General features: G+C 45.9%; 1 protein-coding gene across 4 annotated transcripts in view; it reads left to right on the plus strand.

Moving 5' to 3' along the window:
* Positions 1 to 14,047, plus strand: part of ABCD4 (ATP binding cassette subfamily D member 4) — a 201,786-nt gene that overhangs the window by 146,465 nt on the left and 41,274 nt on the right. For all 4 annotated transcript variants that reach the window (XR_004540151.1, XM_033952514.1, XM_033952513.1 and 1 more), the window contains one exon: positions 858 to 907. Coding sequence is in view for 3 of the 4 variants with exons in the window: in XM_033952514.1 (XP_033808405.1) it covers positions 858 to 907 (50 nt within the window). In the remaining variant the exon portion in view is untranslated. The remainder of the gene's footprint in view (positions 1 to 857; positions 908 to 14,047) is intronic.

The following is a 14,047-nucleotide window of genomic DNA, read 5'->3' on the forward strand; positions in this document are numbered from 1 at the left end:
CAACCCACTCTAAAACTTCTGGGAATGACGATAGACAGATGCTGCACCATGCCAAATCAACAAAACAATACAGAAATCATTCACGGTCATGAGAAACCTAAGGCAAGTTTGAAAATTCTTTGACAAAAATCAATTCCAGCTCATGGTCCAGTCCCTAGTCCTAGGTCTCCTTGACTATTGCAACATCCTATATCTCCCCTGCCCCGCAACAATGATAAAATAACTACAAACAGTACAAAACACAGCCCTGAAACTAGTCTGTTCACTAAGGAAACACGACCACATCACTGAGGCATACCTTGACTCAACACTGGCTCCCAGTTCAAGCAAGAATACTATTTAAATTCTACTTTCTACTATTTAAATCCATAAATGGTGACAGCCCAGCCTACTTGAACAACCGCCTAATCCAAACTACCACAACCAGACACAGGAGAACCCAGACACCATTCACATACCCTCCAATCAGAGACATCAAATGGAAAAAACAGTATGATGGCCTACTAGCCACACATGCAGCAAAACTAGACCACCAACTTTCCAATCTACTAATCGCGATCCCAGACTACAAAACTTTCAGAAAATAAATAAAAACCCTGCTATTCAAAAAATCCATGAAGACTAACACCGTATGAAACATTTCAATCTACTCTGTAACACCTCTGGACATGTCCAGAAATCCTCTTCTGTAATCCGCCTTGAACCGCAAGGTAATGGCAGAATAAAAGTCACCAATGTAATGTAATCTTAAGTATATTCTACAGTATATGTGTGCGCCTCAGAGATGTTCTCTGGTATGTTGGTGCCCTGTTTTACATGCCCCAGTCTGAATGCAGGATGCCTTGTGTATGTTTCAGGCTTTGTGGATGATGAAAGGATTGTGAGATTCCTGGAACTGGCCGGACTGGTGAGTTACTGACAGCTGCTGGGGATGTCTGTTAGTCATTTTATATTGTTTATTGAAAGCTTCTACTGGGGAGTCAATTCAGAGCAGTTTCCATTCTATTACCAGTAGTATTAGAAATACAGAAGTATCCAGACACATGACAAACTAGGGATGGAAGTGCAGAATCGAGCAACATCTGGAGGGCAAAGGAAATACCTTTTTTCTAATTTCACAGGGTCTCTGGAAACAATGTGCAGCACTGCATGCTTGTCTATTGGAAAGATGAATTCATTGTAGGATGAAAACGGAATTCTTGCTTTAGTAGACTTGAGAAAATACGTATGTTGTTTTTTGTTCCTGCTCTTTTGTACAAAATTTAACCTCTGATTTTGTTAAATTTTGTGGAAAAAATGAACCTTTTTAAATGAATTTGATGGCTGGAGTTATAAATGTTCTCTCCACTATTTGTCCTGCGGCAGTCAGTGGTTTTCGAGCCTCTGAGTACTCTGGACTGAATCTAACCTAGAGATTTAATGCTGGGGCCATATCCAGGCATCTGAGTAATCCACAGTTCCAGAAGTTATGTGGCTGGTTACTGATATTCATTGCTGGTTCTCAATAATAATAAATAATAATAATAATTTTATTTCTTATATACCGCTATACCATAAGTTCAAAGCGGTTTACAACAAGATTCATGCAATGAGAGTATGCAATGTTTACAACAAGAAACATATGTTTACAACAGGGTACATAAGTTCAGAGCGGTTTGCAAGAAGATACATGCAATGAGAGTAAGAGATGTTTGCAACAAGAAACATATGTTTACAACAGGGTACATAAGTTCAGAGCGGTTTACAAGAAGATACATGCAATGAGAGTAAGAGATGTTTGCAACAAGAAACATATGTTTACAACAGGGTACATAAGTTCAGAGCGGTTTACAACAAGATACATGAGTTCAGAGCAGTTTACAAGAAGATACATGCAATGAGAATAAGAGAGGTTTACAACAAGATACATGCAATGGGGGTAAGAGGAGTAATGGGAAGAGAAAAGAACTTTCAGGGATACAAATTACAAATGGAAGAGACTCAAATTGTGTTAAAGAGACGAGTCTTCAGTGATTTTCTGAAGTCAGAGTATGAAGCGGCCTCGAGTATGGGTTTTACGAGCCATGTGTTTAGTTTAGCTGCCTGGAATGATAGTATTCTGTCAAGGAACTTCTTGTAATGACATGATTTCAGAGATGGGTAATTAAAGAGGTTTATTCTGCGAGAGCTCTTATTAGGGCAGTTGAGGAAGAATTGGGAGGCGAGGTAAGTTGGTAGCATCCCAAAGACCGCTTTGTAGCTGATGCAGGCAAGCTTGAAGAGTATTCCGGATTCCACCGGCAACCCGTGGAGTATCTGGAAGTATGGAGTGATATGTTCCCATTTTTTAATCCAAAGATGATTCGGACTGCAGTGTTTTGAATTAATCTTAGCTTGTGAAGTGTCTTCTTATAAGCTCCCAGATATATAATTTTGCAGTAATCCAGCGTACTCAAGATGGATGATTGTACAAGTAATCGAAAGGATGATTCATCGAATAATTTTTTGATGGTGCGGAGCTTCCATAGGGCTGATATACTTTTTTTGAACATTAGATCTGTATGCTCTTCCAGGGTTAGGTGTCTGTCAAGGGTAACTCCTAGTATTTTTATAGTTTGGTCAATTTCGTAATCTCGGCCATTCATGTGAATCATGTTGTCTTTTATCTTTTCATTGGGAGATGCCAGGAAAAATTTAGTTTTTTCTGTGTTCAGTTTTAGTTTGAAGGACTTCATCCAAAGCTCTATTTGATTTAGGGTATTGGTTAGGCGATTAATAAAGTCTGGCAACAGACCGGATAGTGGTAGCACTACAGTGATATCGTCAGCGTAAATGTGAAAGTTGAGATTTAGGCTTTGTAGCAGGTGTCCCAATGAGATGAGGTAGATGTTGAATAGGGTCGGAGATAGCGGGGAGCCCTGGGTAGCCCGCAGTTGTTATTCCAGCTGAAGGAGAATTTGTCTTCTTTGAATACCTGATAGGATCTGAGTTCGAGGAATCCCTGGAACCAATTGTAAGTGTTTCCTGTGATGCCTAATGATTCTAGACAGTTCAACAAGATGGTGTGGTCAACTAGGTCGAAGGCAGAACTTAGGTCCAGTTGGAGAATCATCGCACTAGAGCCTTGACTGAGAAGGGAATGTAGATGATTTAGGAGAGAGACCATTATTGTTTCAGTGCTGAAGCCGGGTCTGAAATCTGATTGGTTATTATGCAGTAGGTTGAATTTGTCTAGATAGGTATTTAGTTCAGCATTTACCAGGCCTTCCAGAGGGATGTTTGCGACAGGTCTAAAATTGGAAATGTTGTTGAATGTTTCTTTTTTGTTCTTTTTAATAGGAGTTATAACAATTTGACCCAAGTCTTTTGAGAACTTGTCAAAGGATAGTTGTAGGTTTATCCAGTTTAGTAGTTTGACTTTGAAGTTGATAGGGCTATTTTCATCACATTTGGGGGGCAGGGGTCCAATCTGCAATAAGATTTGGCGTATTTGTTGTAGAACTTGTTGAATGTTTGCCAATCTGTCTCCTTGATGATGGACCAACTCATGTCGGCTTTAGATGCATCTGGATCCTGGGGGATGACGTAGTTCCAATGGGAGTCTTGAGTGCTTGATAAAGCATGTCTTGATTTTTTTTATTTTTGAGTTGAAAAAATCGGCTAGGTCGTCTGCTGTAACTGTGGATTCTTCTACCGGGTTTGTGTAGGGGTGGGTATCGTACAGGTCATTGACTAGTTTAAACAGCTTGCTGCTGTTTAAGGAGGTGTTACCTATTATGAGGGCATAGAAGGTTTTTTTCTTCTCTTTGGTTATGTTTTTATAGCTTTTTAGCATTTGGCGCCAGGCGTCTCTAGACTCTGGAGTTCCTGATTTTGACCATTTCCTTTCTAATCTTCTTAACTCTCTCTTTATCTCAAAGAGCTCTAGGTCAAACCAGCCTGTTAGGTTTCTAGATCTAATCCTTCTTTTTTTCAGCGGGGCCATTTCGTTTAGGATTTGGGTGCTGGTGGAGATCCAGGAGTTCATGAAGTGATTAAGATCCTCGTCTTGGTTGTGGATAATATCATAGTGAGACCAGAATTCTACGGGGCTGATCTTGCCTCTGCTGGTGTGAAATTGTGTGGATTTGTTCTTGACTTTCATTGTGGCGGTGGTTGTTTTCCATTGCCATTCAAACTCGAAGTTACATATTTTGTGGTCTGACCATAGTGAATCAGACCAGGTTTCTGATATCCATCGGATCGTGGGATTTGTTGCGTTTATTGAGGCCAGCGATACTAGGTCCAGTTGGTGGCCTTTTTTGTGAGTAGTTACCGGAGGAGAGTGAGGGAAGCCTAGTGAAGCTAGAAAGGACAAAAATTTGATGGTCTCTGGCAGATCTGAATTCTCTAGGTGTAAGTTTAAATCTCCGCATAAGAGGTTGTAAGGCCCTGTTAGAGAATTGGTTAACAGGAACTCGTGAAATTCTTCTTTGGCTGAGGACCATTTTTTTGGAGGAATATATGCTATATGTAGCCCTGCATCCCATGTGGCAGGGCACCAGAGCTCACCAAAAATTGATGATTTCACAGCACAGAGCCTCTCTGCTCACAATATTCACATGAGCTTGGGTTATCCTCCAGATAACTCCCGTAGGCTGGAGGATGGGCATCTCCAGGGTTTCACTCACCCCACTCTCCTCGCTCTCCTTTCTGACAAAACGACAGATCAGTTTGAGATGGAAGTCAACCAGAATGGAGCTTTATTGAACTTCATTCTAGAAACAGCCTTTAACTATTTACAGTGAACTCAGTGTGAAGGGTGGTTCCATCAACAGATTTCCCCCTGCCACTTCCAATTCACCCTCAGTTGACTATTCTAGTTTACTTGACAGTTCCCTCCCAAATCTCTGTGGGAGTCAAGAACAACCAAAAAGCCTAGTTTATACTCCCTCCTTCCCTTTTATAACCTCCACCTTCCTTCCTGAGAAAAAGGACCTCCAACTCCTCCCACAGGTCTTTTCTATAGTCAAAATCTATCACCACTGCTTTTACAGTAGAGGCATTTTTCGGTGGGGGGGAGGGGGGGGTCACATATAATTGGGCAGAGAGAAGGCTGAATTGTGTATGGTTCTATCTTCCTGGTTAGCTGTGTGAGATAAGGCATTGAAAATGGTCAGTGCGCTGGTTCTTCCCTGACTCTGCTCACGGTCTGCTCCAGCACTTACTTCACAGCATCTTGATGGTCAGTCGTGATATTCAGTGACACTTGTGGTTAAGTACTGCTGAATATCTGGGGATGGCCTGCTGTCAGTATTTACTCCCATCCTAGTTACTATTCTGTTACATCCACTCCGGAGTCACAACCCGTGAAATCCAACACACTTTTCTCTTCTGCTCCTCTCACTTGGCTAAGGAAGACAGAGCCCCCTGCCGTTTTAATTTCTGCAAGTGAAGTCTTTCTGATTTGCTCTGCTTCCTTTTTTATTTTTTTCACTTCAAGTTTGTTTTTCGGTGGCCTTGATGCTTTGAGACATTTGGAGGGTTCTCTGCCTGGGAAAGCACGCAGTTTCTGTCGAGCTGGACTGCTGCTCCACAAGGCAAGCTTCGGGTGGACTTGTGGAGACAGCCTGCTGTGTGCCACTTTCAGAGCGTGCTTACCTTCTGACCTTGTCAGAGATTTAAGTACAACTGGATGCGCCCTGTTTAACAGCCCTCAGAGTATCAGGGTGCAGGCTGCATTTTCCCGTCCCCGGTCATGTGAAGAGGTTCCGTGGGGGTGGAGGTTTTGATCAGGGTCTGTCCGACTGGCAGACTGGAGATCCTGAAGATTGAGCTGTTTGGAAAAAATCTGAGGCAGAGAATCCTTTCCCTTCACTTCAGCTGCACAGACAGAGCTGACAGGCAGGCACTGTGGAGACTGTAAGTAGAGAATGACATGGGGACTGTCTCCTGCGGCTAGCTGGGTACGGGAACAAGGCTTTTCACTGCCCTGCAGTGCAGTATATGGCCTTTTATCCCAGGACAAGCAGGCAGGTTTTCTCACTAATGGGTGACGTGATCCAACGGAGCCCCGATGTGGACGCCTCACAAGCAGTCTTGCTTGAAGAAACTCGAACTTTCGAGTCATCCGCACCACGCATGCGCGAGTGCCTTCCCGCCCAATGCAGGGCGTGACTCCTCAGTTCTTACTTTTCCACGGAGCCGAGAAGTCCGTCTTTGACTCTCTGCGTGAAGTATTTTCACTTGTGCCTTCTAAAGTCCGCGGTTTTGGGTTATTTTTCTCTTAATCACTGATTTTCGTCGTACTTTTCTTGTTTAAAAAAAAAAAAAATTTCTTCCATCCGTTCAACCGGGCAGGCCACGTGGCCGCAGCCCCGTGGCTTCGATCTTGCGGCGGAGCTTTTTCGGCCTATGTCCCGGCCTGCTAACGGTTTTAAAAAGTGTTCCAAGTGCCAGCGCGCGATTTCCCTGATGGACCCTCATCGACGCTGTCTTCGGTGTCTTGGGCCTCAACATCTACTGAAATCGTGCCGGCCTTGCTTAGCACTTACTGCCCGTGCTTTCAAGCGTCGTTGCATCTTGTGGGAGCAGCTTTACAGCATGAAGTCTTCGATGGAGCTTTCGTCATCGAAGGGTACTTCACCATCGACCTCATCCGAGGCTCTACAGGCTCTCACACCTGCTGCTCTGAGCCTCATCAAACCTGCCTTGTTTGTACTGGCTCTGTGCCTTCCTTTGTCTCTTCAGGTCAGATAGCGCAGCAGCCCATTCCCCTGGTATTGCTTAAAGTGCCCAAGGCTTCTAAGTCCAAGCACTCTCACACTGCCTCGAGGGAGCACGGAGCCCTTGTAGGTGGTCTCGTTGAAGACGCGGATCCATCCTTGCCGGCTTCGTTCCAGACCTTACTGGAGAAGCAATTCATTCAGCTCTTTACCATAATGGGGCCGAAGCTTCTCTCTCAAATCCAGCCTGGGCATGCGGAGGTCTCCCGCGAGGTCGAGCCGCCTCCTGTGCCTCAGTCGTATGCACATTCTCTACAGGGAGCAGAGTCTCTGCGAGTGTCTGGTCTGGCATCGATGCATGCATCACAAGGAGCAGAGTTTTTGCCCATGCCTCCATTGGAACCGATGAACTCGATGCAAGGAGTAGTCTTTGTGAGTGCCTCCATTGGAACCTATACACTCGATGCAAGGGGCTGGGTCTTTGCGAATGCTTCGTGATTCTTTCAACCAACCACTTCTGCTTCGATCCACAGCCTCCAGCCCCATCCATTCTCTGGGGGCTTCGGTGGAGACACACTCGCCTCGAAGGTCGAGGCCCGCTTCGAGGCACAGCTTGCATCATCGATCGAGACATTCTTCGAAGCACTCATCCAGGCATGCCTCGCCCCATCGAAAGCAGCCTTTTCTTCAGTATTCTCCACCGTCTACTGCAACCCTTCCACTTCCGGATCTTGAGGACACGGTGGGGTCTTTTTCTCCGTCTAGATCCCCGTCTTCATTGGATCAAGCTGCCTCGACGTCCTCGAGTTCCTCTCGAGGCCAGGCTTTGGCAGATCAGCTGTCATTTTCTTCTTTTCTACGTCAGATGGCAGCTGATTTGGACATTCAACTGGACACTGGGTCCAAATTTTCCAAGGAGTATCTCGAGCCCATGCATTTCCCTCAACCTTCTGAATCTCTCAAGCTTCCTCTTCATAAGCTGTTGGATCAAACCTTTGTCTGCTGTCTGGAAACTCCCTATTCCATTCCAGCTGTTCCGGGGAAATTGGATTCCAGATACCGGGGTTTGACAGTGCTCAATTGTCCCATCAATCCCTTTTGGTGGAATCTTCGTTGAAGCGTTCTCACCTTTCTCAAGTATATGCCACTGTCCCTCTGGGCAGGAAGGACAAAACGATGGACAGATTTGGTCATCGCATTTACCAAAACTCTATGATGACCGCCAGAGTCCTCAACTATAACTTTCACTTCATTACCTATTTTGAGTTTTTTCTGTCCATCCTTCCCAAGTTTAAACATAGAAACATAGAAAATGGTGGCAGAAAAGGGCCATAGCCCATCGAGTCTGCCCCTGCCAATTATCCGCCCCCCCTGAATTTACTCCCTTAAAGATCCCACGTGAGCATCCCATTTTCTCTTAAAATCCATCACGTTGCTGGCCTCAATTATCTGCAGTGGGAGTCTGTTCCACTGATCCACCACTCTTTCGGTGAAGAAGTACTTTCTAGAGTCGCTACGAAACTTCCCTCCCCTGATTTTCAGTGGATGCCCTCTGGTGGTCGAGGGTTCCACGAGACAGAAGATATTATCTTCCGACTCGATGCGACCCGTGATGTACTTAAACGTTTCAATCATGTCTCCCCTCTCTCTTCGTTCCTCAAGTGAGTACAGCCGCAATTTTTTTAGTCTTTCTTCATACATTAGATCCTTGAGCCCCAAGACCATCCTGGTGGCCATTCGCTGAACTGACTCGATCCTCAGCATGTCCTTACGGTAGTGTGGTCTCCAGAATTGAACACAGTACTCCAAGTGAGGCCTCACCATGGATCTGTATAACGGCATGATGACTTCAGGTCTCCTGCTGACAAAACCTCTACGGATACAACCCATCATTTGTCTTGCCCTGGAGGAAGCTTTCTCCACCTGATTGGCAGCCTTCATGTCCTCACTAATGATCACCCCTAGATCACGTTCTGCCGTGGTCGTAACCAAGGTCTCACCATTTAGTGCATAAGTTCTGCGCGGGGGTTTCTCTTGCCCAGGTGCATTACCTTGCATTTTTTAGCATTGAAGCCCAGCTGCCAAGTCGTTGACTATTGTTCCAGCAGTAGTAGGTCCTGTGTCATATGATCAGGTAACAAGCTTTTGCCTACTATGTTGCAAATTTTGGTGTCGTCGGCGAACAGTGATACCTTTCCTCTAAGTCCCTGCATCATATCTCTTATGAATAAGTTGAATAGAATCGGGCCCAAGACTGAGCCCTGCGGTACTCCACTGAGCACGTCCGACGCTTCTGATGGGGTACCGTTCACCACCACCCTCTGTAGTCTACCACTCAGCCAGTCCTCAACCCATGTAGTTAGAGTGTCTCCCAATCCTGACGATTTCAGCTTGTTCAATAACCTTCGATGTGGTACGCTATCAAATGCTTTACTGAAGTTCAAATATACCACGTCCAGTGACTCTCCGGCATCCAGTTGTCTAGTAACCCAGTCAAAAAAGCTAATAAGATTGGATTGGCAGGATCTACCCTGGGTGAACTTGTGTTGGTGGGGATCGCGTAGGTTTTCCTCATCTAGGATTGTGTCAAGATTCCGTTTGATCAGTGTTTCCATGATCTTATACACTATAGACTTTGTCAATCAATCTCCTCTCACCCGTCCATCTCGGCGAGACACATGATGGTTCTTCTGGGTCATATGGCTTCCACAGTACATGTGACTCCTTTTGCCAGACTTCACCTAAGAATTCTTCAGTGGACCCTGGCATCTCAATGGACGCAAGTTTCCGACCCTCTGACTCATCACATCCAGGTCACTCCTGCTCTGATACAGTCTCTTCGCTGGTGGATGCTCACTTCCAATCTATCCAGAGGCTTACTTTTTCACCCCCCCCATCAGAAGGTTCTCACGTCAGATTCTTCGACTTACACTTGGGGGGGCTCATCTAGATGGTCTCTGTACTCAAGGTTATTAGACCAGTGCAGATCGTCAGTGCCACATCAATCTGCTGGAACTCAGGGCGATTTTCCATGCTCTCAATGCTTTTTAGCATCTACTTCGCGACCGTGTGGTCCTCATTCGCACGGACAATCAAGTCGCCATGTATTATGTCAACAAGCAGGGAGGCACGGGATCTGCCTCCCTCTGTCAGGAAGCTCTGAAAGTTTGGGATTGGGCAATTCGCCACAACACCTTCTTCAAAGCTGTCTACATTCGGGGGATGGACAATGCCTTAGCAGACAACTTGAGTCGTCTTCTACAGCCTCACGAATGGTCTCTCCATTCCACGCCCCTTCATCACATCTTCTCTCTGTGGGGAACGCCTCAGATAGACCTCTTTGCAGCCCCCCACAACTACAAACTGCCTCAGTTCTGCTCCAGAATCTACACTCCTCATCGCCTCGAGGCAGATGCTTTTCTTCTGGACTGGACGAATCTCTTTCTATATGCATTTCCTCCTTTTCCCCTAATTCAAAAGACGCTTGTCAAGCTGAAGTCTGACCACGCCACCATGATTCTGGTTGCTCCTCGGTGGCCCAGACAACTCTGGTACTCCCTCTGGTACTGCCCATACCAATGACCCACTCCCTGGTAAGAATCAGGGAGTGGGTCATTGGTATGGGCAGACTCGATGGGCTATAGCCCTTTTCTGCCGTCAATTTCTATGTTTCTATGTTTCTTCTTCAACTCAGCAGCAGGGAGCCATACCTTCTACCAGTTTTTCCCTCTCTGCTTACGCAGCATCAGGGATCTCTACTTCATCCCAACCTGCAGTCTCTCCACCTGACAGCTTGGTTCCTCTCAACATAGCTCCTCTACAGTTTTCTCAATCTGTGAGGGATGTTTTGGAAGCTTCACGGAAGCCTACTACTAGACAATGCTATCACCAAAAATGGACTAGATTTTCTGCTTGGTGTTTTTCTCATCATAAGGAGCCTCAACTTTCCTCCTTATCTTCAGTTTTGGACTATCTGTTGCACCTTTCTCAGTCTGGTCTCAAGTTTACCTCGATCCGAGTCCACCTTAGTGCAATTGCTGCTTTCCATCAGCCTATTGAAGGGAAACCTCTCTCTGCTCATCCTGTGGTTTCCAGATTAATGAAAGGACTTTTCAATGTCAAACCTCCTCTCAAACCACCTCCTGTGGTTTGGGACCTCAATATTGTTCTTACTCAACTGATGAAACCTCCATTTGAACCAATGGACAAGGCTCATCTGAAGTATCTCACTTGGAAAGTGGTGTTTCTCATTGGCCTCAGTTCTGCTCGACGAGTCAGTGAGCTTCAAGCGTTGGTTGTGGATCCACCTTTTACAGTGTTCCATCATGACAAGGTGGTTCTTTGCACTCATCCGAAATTCCTTCCTAAAGTAGTCTCGGAGTTTCATCTCAACCAATCCATTGTGCTTCCAGCATTTTTTCCAAAGCCTCATTCTCATCCTGGAGAATCAGTTCTTCATACTCTGGACTGTAAACATGCTTTGGCTTTCTATTTGGAACGCACCAAAATGCACAGAACCGGTCCTCAACTTTTTGTCTCCTTTGATTCTAACAAGTTGGGACGTCCAATTTCTAAGCGTACAATCTCTAATTGGATGGCGGCTTGTATCTCATTCTGCTATGCCCAGGCTGGGTTTCCTCTTCACAGTAAAGTCACAGCCCATAAGGTCAGAGCAATGGCAGCTTCTGTGGCTTTCCTCAGATCTACACCTATTGAGGAAATTTGTAAAGCTGCTACTTGGTCCTCGGTTCATACCTTCACTTCTCATTATTGTCTGGATACTTTCTCCAGACAAGATGGACAGTTTGGCCAAACAATATTGCAAAATTTATTCTCCTAAGTTGCCAACTCTCCCACCATCCCACTTTGCTTAGCTTGGAGGTCACCCATTAGTGAGAATACCTGCCTGCTTGTCCTGGGATAAAACACAGTTACTTACCGTAACTGGTGTTATCCAAGGACAGCAGGCAGCTATTCTCATGACCCACCCACTTCCCCGGGTTGGCTTCTCTGCTAGCTATCTGAACTGAGTAGTCGCACCGTACGTTGGGCGGGAAGGCACTCGCGCATGCGCGGTGCGGGTGACTCAAAATTTTGAGTTTCTTCAAGCAAGACTGCTTGTGAGGCGTCCTCATTGGGGCTCCGTTGGATCATGTCACCCATTAGTGAGACTAGCTGCCTGCTGTCTCTGGGTAACACCTGTTACGGTAAGTAACTGTGTTGTATCCACAGTAAAGGATGTGTCACAAGACGCCTCCCTTCCCACCTCTCCTGGCCAGCAGCCCCCCTCATGATCACGGGTCCAGCAGCCTCCCCTCTCAATCGCGAGTCCAGCAGCCCCCTCCCTCCCTATCGTGGGTTCGATAGCCCCTTCTTCCTTGTACCCTCACTTCGATTGCAGGTCAAAACTGGCAAAAAAACCCTCAAAAACCTGCAACTTCCCTTGGTCAGCCCCTTTGCACATCCCAGGGTGGGCCTACCAGCCTCTTAGAAGCTTAGTGGAAGAAGAGGCAGGCAATTTCTCCCTTCTCTATGTCTCCTTTTAAGGGTCAAATACTTTTTGGCAAGGGGTTAGATGACCTGATGGTCAGTGTTTTAAACCGCTTTCCCAAGTCTTTTCCGGATAACAAGCCTTGGTGTGTTCCCTGGAGTGGTTGTAGCAATTTTTGTCCCTCCAGCAGGTTTCGCGAAGGCTCCTCAGACCTGTCTGGACACAGATATTCCGAAAGCTACAGAAGCTATTCCAACCCTAGACGCCAACAGGCTTTGGGTTCTCGCACCAGCACGTCCTCTAAGAATTCACAATGATGCCAGGGCCTCAGTTGTGCTTCTTCACATTGAAAGGCGGTTGACGACGTTTCTGCAGGAGTGGGAGAAAATCTCCTTTGGCCAATGGGTTCTGGACATCATACTGAAGGGACTCAAGATAGACTTTTTCTATCTCCCTCCAGGTATGGTTTTGGACTATCCAGCAGGAAGCGTTGAAGGTTGAGTCAACTCAGCAACGTCTCTTGGACATTCAGTTTGTAGACCCAGTTCCCGAAAGTGAATCGGGCTCCTGCAGATATTCCTTGTACTTCACCATGCCAAAGAAAGGCTCCAGAAGACTGGAGACCCATACTGGATCTCAAGTCGATAAGTGCATTTCTTCAGATTCTGCACTTTTGCTTGGAAACAGTGCATTATGTCATTGCAGCAGTGACTCTGGTAGAGTTTCCGTCTTCACTGGATTTATCAGAACCCTATCTACATATTTCTATCTTCCTGGGACACTGGAAACATTTGAGATTTCACATTCTTCCACGGCATTTCCAGTTTGCGGCTCTACCCTTTGGGTTGGCAACGGCCCCCCACACCTTCACCAAAGTGATGACGGTGGTAGCAGTGTAACTACACAGAATGGGGGTCCTGGTTCATCCATATATAGATGATTGGTTGATCAGAGCACTGTCCAAACTGGAGTGCGAGTAGGCAGTGGAGACTGTTGTGTCTCTCCTGCAGCGTTTGGGCTGGATTGTCAATTTCTGGAAAAGCCAGCTAATTCCATCTCAGATGTTGAACTACCTAGGAGTTCGGAATGACACGTTCTAAGATCATGTTTTTCTCCCCGAGCCACAAAGACTCAAGCTCTGGAAGCAGATTGAGGATCTTTTGGCAATCCCGAGTCACACAGCTTGGCAGTATCTACAGGTCATGGTATCCTTGGCGGCCTCCCTGGAGGTTGTGCCCTGGGTGTCAGCGCACATGCTACCACTGCAGCAGTCCTGGTGGTCCTTGCAACATCATTCAACTTCAGATACTATACAGAACAGGTGTGGAGCAGTCTGTGCTGGTGGCTTTGGGAAGCTGCTCTCGACATGGGCATGCCCCTCAGGATCAAAGAGTGGATCACTCTGATGACAGATGTGAGTCTCTTTAACTGGGGTCCCATTGCGGGGATTGTTCCATTCAGGGCCGGTAGTCTTTTGCTCAGATCAACCTTCTCGAGCTCAGAGCCATTTGACTGACACTCAGAGATCTGCAAAACATAGAAACATGATGGCAGATAAAGGCCAAATGGGCCATCCAGTCTGCCCATCCGCAGTAACCATTATCTCTTCTTTTCTCTAAGAGATCCCACATGACTATCTCAGGCTTTCTTGAATTCACACAGTCTGTTTCCACCACCTCTTCCAGGAGACTGTTCCATGCATCTACCACCCTTTCATCAACTTCTAATTATCATAATTTTCTTGAGACCTACTTGAACACTCATTTGATTAGAAGTAAAGCCCAATTAGTCAAAGATTGGCTGGAGGAAACCTGGTTAATTTCTGACAACAATATAGTTATAGGTGATTTTTTACCCCAGGGTTATAAAATTA

The sequence above is a fragment of the Geotrypetes seraphini genome, chromosome 7 (genome assembly GCF_902459505.1).
Source record: "Geotrypetes seraphini chromosome 7, aGeoSer1.1, whole genome shotgun sequence".
Lineage (NCBI taxonomy): Eukaryota > Metazoa > Chordata > Amphibia > Gymnophiona > Dermophiidae > Geotrypetes > Geotrypetes seraphini.